This window comes from Carya illinoinensis, chromosome 7 (assembly GCF_018687715.1).
Source record: "Carya illinoinensis cultivar Pawnee chromosome 7, C.illinoinensisPawnee_v1, whole genome shotgun sequence".
NCBI classification, from domain to species: domain Eukaryota; kingdom Viridiplantae; phylum Streptophyta; class Magnoliopsida; order Fagales; family Juglandaceae; genus Carya; species Carya illinoinensis.
Window position 1 is genome coordinate 11,227,485 of NC_056758.1, and position 17,499 is coordinate 11,244,983.

Consider the following 17,499-nt stretch of genomic DNA (forward strand, 5'->3'; position numbering starts at 1 on the left):
ATTTTTGGCCTTGAATTGATCTATATTAACTTGGAAAACAAGATTGTCCTTAGCACAGTGGCCGGAAGCCCTACTAGGTCATCATCAATCTAAGAAATGTTTGACAACAATGAAAAGCCAGTTCATATCTCATATCATGTGGGAAATGTGGAGGAAGAAGGGTTGATTATAGGAAACGTGGAGGAAGAAGGGGTTGATTGTGATGACTGAAGAAATTCATGAGCCTAGCTATTATCATAAAACCAGTTCAACAAGAGAGGGTTGCTCATTGCTTATAAATATGCCAAAGACTTTGTCCACAGGTAATATGAGATTTATTCCTTAACACCCCTCTTCACGTGCAGTTTAGTATTTTTGTTGGTTTTTGTTACTGGATAAGTAGTGTGAGCCCCCATTCGGTCTTGTGGTAGGCTATGATACCATGAAAAAATTTATGGGCCTAACTCTTATAAAATCAATTTAACAAAAAAGAATTGCTTATTATTTATAAACATACCTAAGACCTTGTCCACAGGCAATGTAAGATTTATTTCTTAACAATGACTTTGCTTGAAAAGGAATTGGCTGAGCTATGTGAGGACCAACCTATCCTGGATCTGGAACCAACAATGCTACCATGTGGGAAAATAATTTGGTTTACACAAAACCAAATTATTTGATCTAATCTCATCTCATATAATTATTAAAACTTGTGCAAATTCTCTCATTGGAACCAAGGATGATAGGCCTTCAAGGAAAAAGAGCTACTGATGCATTTACATGAAAAGTTCTATAAGGAAGAGATTCTTTAGGAAAATAGAATGAATACCAAGTGGAATAAAGTCCTTCTAAAGGCAACTGAATAGACATTGTTAAAAACTAATAAATGGATGTGGTGAAATTTATACCAAGATGCTATCTGTGGCCAAACTTTCCACAACTCAAGCCAGCAAAAAAGTCACGGCCGAGGGGACTGTATGGAACTATTCCAATTCCAAGCTCCCTACATGCACAAAACCATCAAGTCATAATTCTAGATAACATAATTAGTAAATACTTGAGCTATAAATTGAACAAACCTGCAAAGTGGAATGATCTCTTCCTCAATATCACGTGTCCAAAGAGACCACTCCATTTGTAGAGTTGTGATTGGATGTATAGCATGTGCCCTCCTTATTGTGTCAGGGCTAGCTTCAAATAGACCAATATACTTGACTTTTCCCTCTTCTACTAGTTTCTTAAGTTCACCAACCTACAAGCCATCTAATCAACCATTTTAGATTGCAAAACAAAAAATAATTTGCAAAGCCACCCATTATTGGCAAGCTTGCATCCAGCTGAAATAGAAAAGTGAATCACTTACAGTTTCTTCAATAGGTACATTTATGTCTACTCGATGCTGATAATACAGATCAATATAGTCCACATCAAAGTGTTGGTGTATAGCATTGCATATAGAAAACATGGAGTTAAAATCCAAAGAGGAAAAGGCCAAGGCTAAAGTAGACAATATACATTAGTTAGTTATTTTCTGTTATCTTGATTTTCAGTATAAATAGATGTAAATACAATGATCAGATTACTTGATTCATGCAATTCAATTCCTTTTAGATAGTTTATGTTCATCATCTTCTCTATTTTTCATATTTTCATTTCCAGTTTATGAAACTCTTGACATGGTATCAAATTAGTAAATTCTGCAAACTAATTTTCCCTTCTGGAAATTGATTCTTTCTTGTTCTTTCTTCAAGTTTCTTTGCACTATATTGATTTTGTAGTGATTTTTATGCCTAGTTTATCAAGTTCTTTCGACTCTCTGTCATTCTTTATTTTCTTGAAATGGCTTCTATCAGCTCTACCGACTTTATCAATGCAAATCCATTAGATAATTCATTAAGGCCATATTATCTGCATTCAAGTGATAACCCTGGTGCTCTTCTTGTCTCAGAGATTTTCAGTGGTGATAACTATATTGCTTGGAGCCGCTCGATCATCATTGCTTTATCTGTCAAGAATAAAGTGACATTCATTGATGGCTCAATTCGACCTCCAAACCTTTCTGAGTTAGTTCTTCACACAACATGGATGAGGGCTAATAATTTGGTACTTTCTTGGTTGATAAATTCAATTTCCAAAGATATTTGAAATAGCTTGTTGTATGTTAATTCAGCTCTTGATCTTTGGAATGAATTGAAAATACGATACTCAAGAAGTGATGGACCAAGAGTTTTCCATCTTGAGAAATCTTTGAGTTGTATAAACTAGAGCTTTTTATCTATTACTGAGTATTTCAATGCCTTCAAAACATTATGGGATGAATATGTTAGTTTTCGTCCTTTCCCAACTTGCACTTGTGGAAAAATGTCAAGTTGCACATGTGATCTCTTCACTTTTTTGTTACATAGGCAGCAATCAGATTATGTTCTAAAATTTCTTGTTGGTTTAAACGAGTTATATGCATCCATCAGAAGTTAATTACTTCTTTCCATGGCAAAGGTTTTTTCTTTACTACTTCAAGAAGAGAGCCAAAGGCAACTGACCAACTCAATTTCAAATGAAACTCATGCATTGATGGTAAAATAGTTCACTACTCCAGCAGCAAACCAATACAAGTTCTCAAAAGAATTGGCCTAGAAGTCTTCACTCCATTGTACATATTGTGGGTATAATGGACACACTATTGATAAGTGCTTCCAACTTCATGGGTATCCTCCTGGCTGGACTGGACTGGACCAAAAGGAAAGAGAAACTGTTCTGCTGCTCATGCTGCCATTTCAACCAATGAAGTCTGTGATCAAAGTAAGGACGAGTCTCACATGGTTTCTTTAACCTTTGAAGAATTTAATAAACTTTTAGCTCTTGCTAATTTCTCACAATCTTCTCAGCCTTCTTCAAATATCCAGAATACCTGTGCTTGTAACCTTGTTACTTCTGCCCAGTTCTTTGGTAATTTCTTTTGCAATTTTGTTTCTAATACCAAATCATTCTTAGATATTAGACACTAGTGCAACAGATCACATGATTTGTTCACCACATTTCTATTGTTTTCCTCCTAAACCAATAAACACATTTATAAATCTACCCAATGGACAGATTATACCAGCCACACATGTTGGTACAATTTGCATTTCCAATAATCTTTTCTTGCAAAATGTCTTGTGTATACCCTCATTTTCCTTTAATCTTTTATCTGTCTCTAAGCTAACCCAACAATCTAATCTTTCTTTGTCTTTCTTTGGAACTCATTGTCTTTTGTAGTATCAATCAAAGAGGAGGATGATTGGGATTGCATTTGACAAACAAGGGCTATATCATTTTGTACCTTCCTGTACAACCTCTAAATCTAATTCAGTTCATTTTTATACTGCTTCTAAAAAATCCTTAGATCTATGACATTACAGATTAGGCCATGTATCTTTCTCTAGACTTTCTTATTTCAAATAATTAGATTCTTCTATCTCTATGGATTGTCAAAATATATGTGATATATGTCCTTTGGCAAAGCAAAGAAGATTACCTTTCCCTCTATCACATACAAAATCTAATAAATATTTTGATTTGATTCATTGTGACATATGGGGTTTATTTGCTACTATTTCTTATTGAGGTTATAGATATTTCTTGACAATTATTGATGATTTCACACGTTGTACTTGGGTTTACATGCTTAAAGCTAAATCTGAAGTTCCGTTTCTGCTCAAAACATTTTTGTATAATGATAAAAACTCAATTTAATGTTGTTGTCAAAACAATATGGTTAGATAATGGACTTGAATTTTTTCTCACAGATTTTTATAGTGAAAATGGAATCTTACATCAAAAAAGCTGCGTAGAAACCCCATAACAAAATGGAACAATTGAAAGAAAGCATCAACATTTACTTAGTATAGCTAGAGCACTAATGTTTCAATCAAATATTCTATTATCTTTTTAGATTGATTGTGTTCTCATAGCAGCACATATCATCAACAGAATACCTAACCCTCTTCTTAATAATAAAACCCCTTATGAAATGCTTTTCAATAAAATACCAAAACCATCTCATTTAAGGTATTTGGTTGTCTTTGCTTTGCTTCTACACTTCAAAATCACAAACATAAATTTAATCCTAGAGTTGTCAAATGTATATTCCTCAGGTACCCCTCTAATGTAAAGGGTTACAAAGTCATGGATCTCAACACTAATAAAGTGTTCATTTCTAGAAATGTCACATTCCATGAAAATATTCTTCCTTTTACAAATACACCTCCTAATCCAAAAAGTTATACATTTCTATTCCCACCATCAGAAAATAACTATTATTTTCCCACCAATTCTAGTGTTCTTCCTAATCAATCTATATCATCAACTTCTCATGATGATAACCTTCCTTCAAACACTAACCAAGATGTGTCTATATCTCAAAATAATAGTATTTCTAATGATCTACTACAACTCAAAAAATCAACTAGAATTAGAAAACCACCTATTCTTCTGTAGGATTACTGTTCCAGTCAAGTTACCTCAAATGCAACCCATTCAACTTCTTCTAATGATGGTTCTACTAAAGGTATTATCAATCCCATTTCTCCTTTTCTTTCTACCAACAGATTATCATCTTCTCATAAAGCTTTTCTTGCCTCAATAACAACTTCATCTGAACCCAAAACATATTGACAAGCTGTACAATTTCCAAGATGGCAACAAGCTATGAAAAATGAATTACATGCTTTAGAGTTAAATCAAACATGGGAGCTTGTCACTTTACCTAAAAATAAATAGACAATTGGTTGTAAATGGTTATTCAGAATCAAATATAAATCTGATGGAACCATAGAAAGACATAAAGCAAGACTAGTGGCAAAATGTTACACTCAACAAGAAGGGTTAGAATTTTTTGATACCTTCTCACCAATTGCCAAGATTACTTCTATTCAGCTTTTACTTGCTATTGTTGCAATTAAAAATTGGCACATTTACCAACTAGATGTAAATAATATTTTTTTAGGTATACATGGACTTGCCTCCTGGACTGCCTAATCAGAACAACCAAGTTTGTAGACTTTTAAAAAGTCTCTATGGCCTTAAAAAGGCATCTAGACAGTGGTTTGAAAAATTGTCTAACTCTCTCATCACCTATGGTTTCACTCAAGGGAAATTTGATTGCTCATTGTTTATCAAAAGGTCAACAACCTCTTTTATGGTACGGCTTGTTTATGTTGATGATGTGTTGCTAGCAAGTGATGATTTGGAACAAATTCAGTTCTTGAAGAAGTTCTTACATGATCTGTTCACAATTAAAGACTTGAGACCATTGAAATATTTTCTTGGTCTAGAAATATCAAGATCTAAAACTAGCATTTCACTTCGTCAACGAAAATATGCCTTGGATATATTATAAGACACTGGTAACCTTGGCTCAAAACCTGCTGCATTCCCAATGGAATCAAATCTCAAACTAACTGCTGATGATCTAGAGCTTTATGAAGATCTATTAGAGTATAGGAGACTGGTTGGTAGATTGTTATACTTGACAATTACCAGACTAGATCTTACTTATTCTGTCCAAGTGTTAAGTCAATAAAGCTACACTAGGGCAGGGTTTGTTTTTATCATCATCATCAGAACTTCAACTCAAAGCATTCTCAGAAAGTGACTGGGTAGACTGCATCGACACCAGGAGAAGCATAACAGTATTTGCAATATTTTTGGGCAATTCTCTAATTTCGTGGAAGTACAAAAAGCAAGCCACAATTAGTCGATCCTCTACTAAAGCAGAGTATCGAGCTCTTGCAGCTACGACATGTGAGGTGCAATGCCTAGTCTATGCATTGCAGGACCTATAGATTGATCATAAACAGCTCACATCTCTATACACAGATAGCAAATCAGCAATGTCTATTGCCACCAACCTGGTTCAGCATGAAAGAACTAAGCATATATAAATTGACTGTCACTTGGTTCGAGAGAAATTGCAAGAGAAGCTTATCAAACTGTTTTACATTCCCTCTCGGCTACAGTTGGCAGATATACTCACCAAGCCACTGGGTAATTCATTGCCTTTTCATCACACTCTCCGTAAGATGAATATTCTCAATATTCATGTTCATCTTGAAGGCGGGAGGGTGTGGGAGTATAGCATCGCATATAGAAAACATGGAGTTAAAGTCTAAAGAAGAAAAGGCCAAGGCTAAATTAGACAATATACATTAGTTAGTTATTTTTTGTTATCTTGATTTTCAGTATAAATAAATGTCAATACAATGATCAGATTACTTAATTCATGCAATACAATTCCTTTCAGACAGTTTACATTCATCATCTTCTCTGTTTTTAATATTTTCATTTCTAGTTTATGAAACTCTTAACACAAGGCGCTTCAATTCAAGCTCGCTTCACAGCATGAGCGAACATATTCTGGACTTCCATTCACAATCATATCAGAAATGACTGCTTTTTCGATGCCAAATTTGGTGGCTATTTGGATTCTCTTGGAAGTTGTTTCAAGGCCCAAAGGATATAAAGTTCTTTGATCAGTTAATGTCATGAAGTTTAATGTGTTCCTCAAATGTTAATCAGTTTGCTAACAATAGTAACAATCACACCTTCCTAAGCAGAATCTCATTAGTAAGAGGCCCATAAGCGTTATCTGTATCAAAGAAAGTGATTTCCTTACTGAAAGCTTACTTTATTATTGAGATTCCATTCTCATCAGAGAGAGGAGAATTGTAGGCTCCAGTCAGGCCCATACGTCCATATCCCAACTTTGAGACCTAGAAATATATAAAATAAAAAATAAAAAATTAGAATTCGAAGAAGCTAATTACAATCTGAAAGCAGAATTGTCCTCAGTCTACAAATTTCTCGATTATTGGGATCTTAGAATCTCAAACTATGTAGATTGGCGTTGGGCCGAAACCAATTACCCCATGCCAATAAAATTAACCGAAGCCAAGTTGGGAGCTCAAACTCACGTGGCTCAAGTCAAGTCAACTGGTTAGACGTTGACCGAACCATCTAAATACCGTTATTCCCCAAGAAAAATGACAAACATACGTTACTTTTTAAAATATTTTACATAATAATATTTTAAAAGTAAAGAGTATTTTTATAAAATATCTTATAAAACTAACATTATTTTATAAAAATATTTTTATTTTACATGTATTATAAAATATATTATAAAATGTGTTGTGTAGGTATCATTGTTTTGGAAGAAATTATACACACAATCTACAAAGAACTTAGAACCATGCACATAATTGGGAATAATATAAATATGAAAATGCTTGGATTTGACATTAAGAAAAGAATCACTTTAAAAAAAAATGAGATTTATTATTAAAAAATTAATTTTTTTCACGTACATGAATTTTATATTTTATTTATTTTTTTCACACAATTTACGATTTTAAATATCTTTTCTCAATTTGATTTCCTGTTTAGCATGTCCACATGTATAGTAGTATTTCATACTAAGATGCTCGATCGATCTGGTCATGTAGCATTTGGGCTCAAGCCCATCACACGGTGTTGTTTGTGGGTAAGCTTATTTTCTCTTCATTTTTTTTTCTCCACGCGACGATTAAGCCCTCTCTCTCCATTCAGGATTTTTTTTTTCCCTTTCTTTCCGTAAACTTTCTCCGGAAACCCATTACCCCTTATCTCACATCTGGATTTCAGTTTCTCTCGGAAGACTTTCCCTCTCATCTACTCTCTCGCTTCCTCTCTCGGGCTCTCTGATTTTTCTAGTGGAATTGATGCGGAAATTCTTGTAGATTTCTGGTGCGAGTTGTTGATTCATACAACGTAAGCATCATTTATTTCTTCCATTTTCATTTTCCTCTCTGCTTTTCAGCTTTTGGTTTCCGCACTTCACTCTCTTTTCTCCTCATTCTTCTCAACTGCTTTTTCTTTCGATCTCAGAATATTTTCCACTCTTTTCAGACTCTCTTCCTCTCTTGCGCATTTCGTTGTGCCCTTTGTGTTTTGCTACAAATTTTTTTTGAAGTTTTCAGGTTGGGTTTTGTCTCCCTCTCCACAAGCCGGTAACCCCTCTAGATCTCTTCTCTCTCTCGCACTCTCTTTTATTCTTTAAGTGTTAATCTTACATTTGTGTTCTTGTTTGGCTTGGTTTGAAACTACTCTAGGTTCCACCGTTAATGTGATTTGAGCAGTGCGTTTTCCATTCTCAGAGCCTTGTGGGTCGGTCTATTTCTCTTGCAATGCCTTGCCTACTTTCCCTTCGCATTTCCTAGCGTCACTTGGTATAAATTTTCTTGATAGTTTGCCTAGTCACTTAGTTTCTTGTGTTCGTTGTATTTGCTGGATTTTTGTTTGGGAAATAATTAGTATCGTATCAGGTTGGGTGTTGGTTTCATATATCAGGAACCTGGACTTTGTGGAGTTAGGAATAGAGGAAAGTATGATATGTATTGCTTATTTGGTTGAGCTGGTGGTTGTTATGAGTCGCGGGCTGCTGTGTTGGTGTTGATATTTAGATTAATTGAGTTTGACGTTGGTTGGTGAGTGTATAGGTCAGTATTGAAATTGGAATATGTGAAGTGTGGGCTGTCCAGGTTTTGTATATGGTTGCTTGAGTTGCGTTAATGTGATGAAATTTGGTTTGGAATTATGGGTTTTAGTTATTTAGATCGAAGTTGTGTTGCTGGTCATTAACACTTAGTGTATTTTCTTTTATTTAATTATGAATAGGTGACGAGTCTATAAGTCGTCGAATTCAAGGCATAGATAATACGCTGCAAAAGTCATGTAAGCAGGGTTCCTATACTAGGTTTTACACAAATTATTGAGACTGAGGTTGACTTTTCTAAAAATTTTGCATGCTTTGTTATAAATTGAAAACTTGGAAAAAACAACATTGGTCGTTTATTTGCATTACTCATGAAATTTGTATGAAAAAGGAAAAATGTTTTTATGACATGCATTGTGTGGACATGAGCTATATTTTGTCATGCTGTCTCTAAAATGTGAAAAAGAGCGATATTGGAAATCTGGAAAACTGTGCATTGATTTAGAAAGATGCTTCGACTTTTGTTTTCAGAATGTGAGAATGATCTGAATATGCTTTGGTACTTTGTTTTCTTTTGATATGGCATATGAAAAAAAAAAAAAAAAAAAAAAACCTTTGGCATGGTGTACTGATTTTGTATCTGGATCTGTCTCTGCTCTGCTCTGCTCTGTTTGGGTTAGTACCAACTTCTTTGTCTCTGGAGTGCACCCATTTTGGAAACAAAGTGGTTTTATGTGGTCTTTCCTGTGTGCACACTCGGGGCTCCCAGAATAATAAGGGAAACATTTCACCTCTGTCTTTGCCCGGTTTGGCTGCTGGGGTTTAGTATAACTCTACCATGGGGGTTAAACATGGTCTCTTCTTTGTGAGATGCTCTATTTTGATGTGATGATGATGCTCATATTATGTTATGCCAAAGTACATCAAGTTTTATGTCTTAAAACTATCGCTCTGTTACGTTTGAAAACATCTTTTATTTTGATTAATAACTCTGAAAAATATTTATCACTGCATGTGGTACTCTGTAAATGCACATGTTTTGCACGCTAGTATATATTTCCTGCTTACTGAATTGTTGATAACTCATCCCTTATCTCCTAATTTCAGATGATATTGATTTTTAATACTATCGTTTACTTATCAAAAAAAAATTTCAGATAATATTGATGACTAAGTTGGGGGTCAGGAATAGAATTTAGAGCTTTGCTAGTTATGGAATAGGTGGTCAAGTACTTTTGATTACCAATGTCATTAGAAGGGTTTGAAATGAGTATTTGGAGTCTTTATTGTTATTTGGATATTTGAGACTTATTAAATTATTAGTTTATTATGTTAAGGTTATTGGAAGATTGTGGAGACAAGGATTTATGTTAATTGTTTCTTATGCTTTGATGTCTTTTTGATATGAAGTTGATAAAGATGAATGTATAATTGTTTTGAAAACTTTGAAGATTTTAATTGTATTCGAAGATCCAATTATAAGTGGCAGGTAGTAATTCTCCTACCCTCTCGTGTACGGGGCGTTACAGGTCAAGTCATCAAAACACAATGAATATTAATAATCATAATCCTAAGAACACGATGAATATAAAGAAACATGTTCTTTTCCTTGTCTTGAATTAGTTAGATGATCTTTTCAATCTTCAGTCTTCGGTTCTTGTTTTTAACATTCAACATTCAACATTCAACAACGTGAGTTTTGGGCACTTGGAATGTTGAATGAACTCAATACTAATAATCATATTCTTAAGAACACAATGAATATAAAGAAACCTCTACTTCTCTTTGCCTTGAATTAGTTAGATGATGTTTCCAATCTTCAGTCTTCACTTCATATTCAACAACGTGAGTTTTGGGCGCTATATATATATGAATATTGAACGAACGCAGAAGCAGCCCAAGTTTCTGGTTCGGGAACTTTAACCACGATTGCGCATATATTTCAACTTAAAAGACTAAAGAGAGAAACGACGAATATGTGCTGTTCAAGACCCCCGGCTAGCGCAAGATATCTACGAGTGCTCCGATGAATATTTCCAATCTTCAAGACTAACTTAGATGATGTTTCCAATCTTCAGTCTTCACTTCATATTCAAAAGTCTTCACTTCATATTCAACAACGTGAGTTTTGGGCGCTATATATATATGAATATTGAACGAACGCAGAAGCAGCCCAAGTTTCTGGTTCGGGAACTTTAACCACGATTGCGCATATATTTCAACTTAAAAGACTACAGAGAGAAACGACGAAGATGTGCTGTTCAAGACCACTTTTCTTCACCTGCCTAATTCTGATCTTGCATCTGTTTGCTCCCACGTTAGCGCAAACGTTAGCGCAAGATATCCACGAGTGCTCCGATGAGGGTAACTACACCAGTAACAGTACATACAGAGCAAATCTCCACACCATCCTGGCGTCTATGTCATCCGATACCAAAATCAGCTACGGGTTTTATAATTTTTCCGTCGGAGAAAGTTCCGACAAAGTAAACGCGATTGCACTTTGTAGAGGAGACATTGGGACAGACGAATGCCGTAGTTGTGTAAATGCGTCGAGTCAGGATTTGTTGCAGTATTGTCCCAACCAGAAGGAGGCGATCATATGGGACCCGAAATGTATGGTGCGATACTCAAACAATTCTATATTTGGTGTTTTGAAAGTCCGCGCTCTATATACCTTCGAGAACTACCGAAACGCCTCAGATGTAGATGCTTACAAACGGGTTCTAGGGCCTTTGTTACAGAGGCTAACAAACCTCGCCGCAGCAGGAAATTCTACTCGAAAATTTGCTGTGGGAAGCGAGGCTGCCCAAGATTTCCAAAGAATATATGCACTTCTTATGTGCACCCCTGATTTGGATGAAGTCCAGTGCAAGAGCTGCCTGGAGCAGACTAAGTCAAAGGTATTTGAACCATGCTGTTATGAAAAGCAGGGAGGGAGATATATGTCACCCAGCTGTGAGTTAAGGTATGAGTCTTACACTTTCTATGACCCAAAAGCTGAGGCACCGCCGCCGTCGCTACTGCCGCCGTCATCCCCTCCAACGGAAGGTATGGTACTAATACTACGTGCATGCCTGACAGATACGTACGGCATCTTCTTCTTCTTCTTCTTTTTCCTTTTATTTTATGTGCACAAACGTAAGATTCCAAAAGTTTTCATTATGACAACTTCTCAATATTATCATTGTTAAAATTATAAATTGGTGCATCTTTGATCAAGATGTGGTGTTAATTAAACCACAACGAGGTGGGTATTTTAATTACAATGAAAAGTAGAAGTATCAGCAGCTTGTAGTTGGACGATGTAATTAAATTCTCTTTTACATGCACCGCATCATGATTTTGGATTATCTTAATAGATTTCAATATCCAACTCATGTTTTGGTGTTTGCAGGAAAGGAAAGTAAACCATCTCGAACTACGATAATCATAGTTGTATCGACTATTGGTTTTGCTTTGCAAATCGTTTGCATCTTCGTTTTCTATTTTCGACCAAGGAAGTCAGGGCAGAAAGTGAAAAGTACGTTTTGAATTTTTGTTCTGAGAAGTGTTAGATCTATACACAAATATTATATAAAAAATTTTATACAATGGTATGCCTTAATTAATGCAATACACACACACACACACACATATATGATAACAATTGCAATAGCTAGTCTGTTTTGGGCATTGAACATATATAAGATTTGAAGTTACTGACGTGTCGCTAATTATTAGGTACTGAAGCCAAGCATGAAATTAGTAGTGTTGAATCATTTATTAGATATGACTTTGGCACAATCAGAGTTGCTACAGAGAACTTTTCCGAGGTAAATAAGCTTGGAGAAGGTGGATTCGGTGCTGTTTACAAGGTGAGTGATATGATCATCAATTAGTTGAAAATTAAGCATATCATGTTTGTCATTAAAGCTGGTTAAATCCAAGATTCCAAAGTACGTTATGAATCCTTGAGGATTTTGTAATATTTCATGATCATGTTATGACGTATTTCCATGTCAGGGTAAGCTTCAAAATGGACTAGAAATAGCTGTGAAAAGGCTATCTATGGGTTCTAGACAAGGAAATATAGAGTTTGAGAATGAGGTTCTATTGCTAGCAAGGCTTCAACATCGAAATCTGGTGAGAATCAAAGGATTTTGTTTGGAAGGAAATGAAAGGCTTCTTATCTATGAGTTTGTGCCTAATGCAAGCCTCGATCACTTCTTATTCGGTATGGTTACGTACACTTTTGCTTAAATTTTAGATTCTATTCATGATAGTTTGATTTCAAATGAGGACTCTATTTTATGGTTGCATGAACATGAAGACCCAATCAGACAAGTACAACTGAATTGGGAAAAACGGCACCAGGTTATAGAGGGTATTGCTCGAGGGCTTCTTTATCTTCATGAAGATTCCCGACTCCGTATTATTCATCGCGATCTCAAAGCTAGCAACATCTTGTTAGATGCATATATGAATCCTAAAATTTCAGATTTTGGCACTGCAAGGTTGTTAGATCGAACTGAAGGCAATACAGTCAGAATTATTGGGACTTAGTAAGTATATATATAGATGTAAGCTAGAAATAATAACCATAACCTCTTAGAAACAAGTAAACAAATAGTTACTACTTTTATCTCTTAGAAACAAAATGGAAGTAGTACTCGAAATCATTTTTAAACATGACCTCTAATAAATTCATATGATGAAATCCAATGAAATCTACCATAAAAGTATGAGCTCAACTGTTATTTTTCTAATGAAACTAATACTATATATTGATGTCCATGACTTGCAGTGGATATATGCCTCCAGAGTATGCTCAATGTGGAGCCTTTTCAATGAAGTCAGATGTCTTCAGTTTTGGCGTGCTAATTTTGGAGATAGCGAGTGGGCGTAAAAACAATTCTTTTCCTGAAGGCCTTCTAAGCTATGTAAGTATTAATTATCCATGCATATATAATATTATAATAATATTTTATTCAATTTTCAAATTTCATTTAAAATTATCTCATCTCATCTCACTAATATTCAAACGAAACCTCAAATTATTTCAATTTGTAGGCTTGGGAAAACTGGAGGCAGGGAACACCTTTAAATATTGTAGATCCCACATTGATGGTAAATTCAACAATTCAAATACTGAGATGCATCCACATTGGACTATTATGTGTTCAAGAAAACGTAAATGATAGACCGACAACTGCTTCAGTCGTTCTCATGCTTGGTAGCGAATCCATTACTCTAGCAGTACCCAAGAGACCTCCATTTCTTATGTACATGAGTAGCACTGGACCAGACATGTTGTCCCGAGGGTCATATCAATCTAGAAACAACAATGTCCAAGCCTTAGTAAATGATGCTTCAATTACTGAGGTATATCCTCGCTAGTGTTCGCTGTCATTACCCTAGTTTTGATTGTCCTATATGTTGGTGTTGTTTATGGTACTCTATTATTCCAGTGAAACTCTGTAACTCTCAATTGTTTTAATTGATCATGTTTTCCCACAACCCTTAATTTTTATTCGAAGTTGTTTTTGTCCCTATTGAGTGTTATTTTTCAAAAACAAATAATGTGTTTCGTTTCTTTTTTTATACAAGGGGGTGGGGTGTTTTGAATCCAGATTTTCTATTTGGAATACTAGTTGATGTATGGAATATTGATGAGTAGCCATAATCAAGACTCAGATTAATCCGAGGACCAATAATATAGTAGTGAACCAAAAATTTAGAACAATTTTACATGCAAGTATAAGTGTTTTTGTACCTAGCTAACATGGTCGAATCCACAGAGATTGATTTATATGATAAAAAAAATAAACTTAAACAGTGAAAACAAATTATTAATTAAATGCAATCAAATAAAGGAGAAAATTACTAAGATGAATATTTTTAAAGTAAAAGAATACAACTAAAATAATAAAATAAATCAATATAGAGAACGATTAAGATTTCAAGGATCCATCTGATAATTTAGAGTATTGTCTCCGATCAATTTAATTAAATTAAACTGGAACAATGATTCTGTCTAATTGGAAGATTTAGCAGTTAATGCCAAGAAAACTAGTCACTAAAGATTAAGCATGAACAATTGATAGTTAAAACATTCACAAACCCAATTGAATATTGATCATAGGAATTTTTCAAGCATCCAATGTATTCGAAAATCATAATGAATTTAGATAAATATATAGATAACCAAAGTATCCAATAATAAAATTATTCAATTGATCAAACTCACAATATAAATTTTGTTGTTGATCCGAAACAATATCTAAATTAATCATTAGACTTTACCTCTAACTTTAGTACAAAAATTTAGGCAACCAAGTTTATCCCAAGAGCCATGGGATTCAAAAAAACATTCTTCATAAGAAAACTAAAATAAAGCACAAAACCCAACACTAGAAAACAGCATTCACAAGAGAGCAAAGGTGGAGAGAAGACACAGCCGAACTGGGTCGTGTAGCCTCCTAGGTCCTCTTTGTTGCCCTAACTTCAAGCCTCCGTTTGACCCCCTAAAATTCCCAATTTGGAAAGTTCCCTTAGACGTGCATTTGTCAATCTTGACGTGAGGTTGCTAACGCACCAAAAATCGTATCAATCAGAGATCATATGTGAAAGTTATGACCGAAATACCGATCTGCTATCAATTTCCTTAGGACTAACGGTATTTCCAAAATCTGTTTCAATTGAAGATTTAGTCTAGCCTATTCACCCGAAATTTGGACCTCCAGGTCAGCTTTTTCCTTTCATCTTGGCCTTTGAATATCTTTAATTGATTGGGATTTATTAATTGTATTTTTCATTGAATTTCTGCAAAAGAAAATGACTGCGTCAATGTCTCTGAAAATATTTTGCATTACTTTATTACTAAAACTTGTATACTATGCAGCGGTGAAGAGAGTGATATACAATTCTGCATATAAGTGAATTTACATTTAAAAGTGATGCAATAATGCCCAATATGAAATGATATAAATGAGATTTTAGACAATTATCACAACCCCAACCGGCATTTTGGCAAAAGTAATGCAAAAAACATATCACTAAAATGCAAAAACTAAAATGCATGCATTCTACTACATATTACATTACATTAAAAAATATAAAATTACAAGATACGAGTTACATATCAATAACATAGTCTTCCATGCCATTTAATTACACCAAATAAAATTTCAAGTCTATTCGTTGTAGCCACCCAAACAGAAGACAATCGTCACATTGAATTTCTAGTATATTCTTTGCAGCCACCCAAACTGAAGAGTAAGAATATATTTCAACAGATAAAAACACAAACCCCAGGAAGAACACCAAATTCTCCATGCATACATTCCAAATAAGGGATTTCCAAAGAATAAAAGAATCCAGAGAGTTTATATAAACCATTAATTCACACTACAAAAAAAGGCTAAATTGGCGGCGTTGGTTATACGCCGGCAACTATCCCAAAAAACGCCGCTACTTAATTCGCGGCGTTTTTCTAACGGCATAACCGTCCGCCGGTACTGGAGGGTCGCTATTTTCATTGTTCCGGCGTTTGCGCAAACGCCAGTATTTGTAAATCCCATTAGTGGCGTTTGTATCAATTTAGCGTCATTTTTTGAAACGCCACCACAATACCCACATTAACAGCGTTTCTGGAAACGCTGCCAATTTATCGTTGCCATCCCTAGCATATACTAGCGGCGTTACCTTAAACGCTGCTGCTACTACATTACCGACGCAGCATGCAACTTTGGCGGCATTTATTTAAATGCCACTAATAGTACATTAGCGGCGGCACATTGAATTTGTTAACGGCGTTTATATGACCGCCACCACTTTTTAAAATAGTAGCGTTACGATAAATGCCGCTACTAGTAATTTGGCGAATTTATTAACGGCATTTATTTAAACGCCGCCCCATTACGTTGCCAATGCGTCATATAAATTATTGGCATTTATTTAAATGCCACTAATAGTACATTGGCAGTGGCACATTAAATTTGTTAACGGCGTTTATATGATCGCCACCACTTTTTTAAAATAGCAGCGTTACGATAAATGCCGCTACTAGTAATTTGGCGAATTTATTAATGGCATTTATTTAAACGCCGCCCCATTACGTTGCCAACGCATCATATAAATTAGTGACATTTATTTAAATGTTACTAATAGTACATTGACAGCATATTGAATTTATTAACGGCGTTTATCTAAACGCCACCATGAAGTTTTTAAACGCTGCCACTAATTCATTGCCGACATATTTTTTAAATTAACGACATCAATATAAACGCCATTACGAATACGTTACAGCCGCATTGCATTAATTAACAGTATTTAAAAATTAGTACAATGTGCACATTGCTTTTTTTTTTTTTTGTAAAAGGTATATTAGATTTTATGCCATATCCACAATTCAAACAGCCACACGTGAAAGATCATAAAGTAATTTCAATATTCATAAAACTAATGAAAGGAGTCAAAATCCTTAGACCACATTGCATCGACCTAAGAACAGTATTTCAAACACGATAATGAACTAGATTCTCTCTCCATTACTCTACTGTTGACGAACTTCAACTTTCTTTTTCTGCCAAAGGCGATCAAGCCCACTGTCAACATCTCCCTGAGCTCGAACAAATCCACAGAGAACAAAGGTGGAGAAATGGCCGTTGTACACGCCATTCTCATCCAAATGCCCGACGTTGATCTGAACGGAAGCATGGTCCTTTGAAGTAATCAACCTGTTTGTAAATATGCATTTCCTAGGAATGTAAAGCTCGGTAATAAGCCCCTCTTCGTTCTACATCTTGGCTTCTGTGTAAACTACTTCTTCAAACCCTTACCAATCTGTGCACATTGCTTAAAACACCATATTCACTAATGTTTTCAGGAAGCGCGCAGTAGACCTCCATCTGCATAATGTCAAAAAATTTATGGGTAGTTCTTACAGCTTGGAAACCATATGCTATTAGATCACTATATTTGGTAATCACAGAAATGATACCACCCTTTTCAGCTTCAAGTCT

At 35.0% G+C, this 17,499-nt stretch overlaps 1 protein-coding gene and 2 pseudogenes across 6 annotated transcripts; 1 reads left to right on the forward strand and 2 right to left on the reverse strand.

The window, feature by feature from the left end:
- Positions 1-881: 881 nt before the first annotated feature.
- LOC122316162 lies at positions 882-7,791 on the reverse strand (annotated as a pseudogene).
- On the forward strand, positions 7,538-14,003 carry LOC122315968 (putative receptor-like protein kinase At4g00960). Of its 6 annotated transcripts, none has more exons than XM_043132346.1 (8): positions 7,538-9,218; positions 9,854-11,542; positions 11,889-12,014; positions 12,215-12,348; positions 12,497-12,707; positions 12,804-13,035; positions 13,278-13,413; positions 13,544-14,003. In XM_043132346.1, the coding sequence occupies exons 2-8, from the start codon at positions 10,744-10,746 to the stop codon at positions 13,868-13,870; spliced, it is 1,965 nt and encodes a 654-aa protein (XP_042988280.1). In that variant the 5' UTR covers positions 7,538-9,218; positions 9,854-10,743; the 3' UTR covers positions 13,871-14,003. The 6 variants fall into 6 exon arrangements, with proteins under 6 accessions (XP_042988280.1, XP_042988281.1, XP_042988284.1 ...); XM_043132347.1 differs by having other exon boundaries at positions 7,538-8,006; positions 8,109-11,542; XM_043132350.1 differs by having other exon boundaries at positions 7,538-8,006; positions 9,649-11,542.
- Positions 14,004-16,906: 2,903 nt separating this feature from the next.
- LOC122315970 lies at positions 16,907-17,279 on the reverse strand (annotated as a pseudogene).
- Between the last annotated feature and the right edge of the window lie 220 nt (positions 17,280-17,499).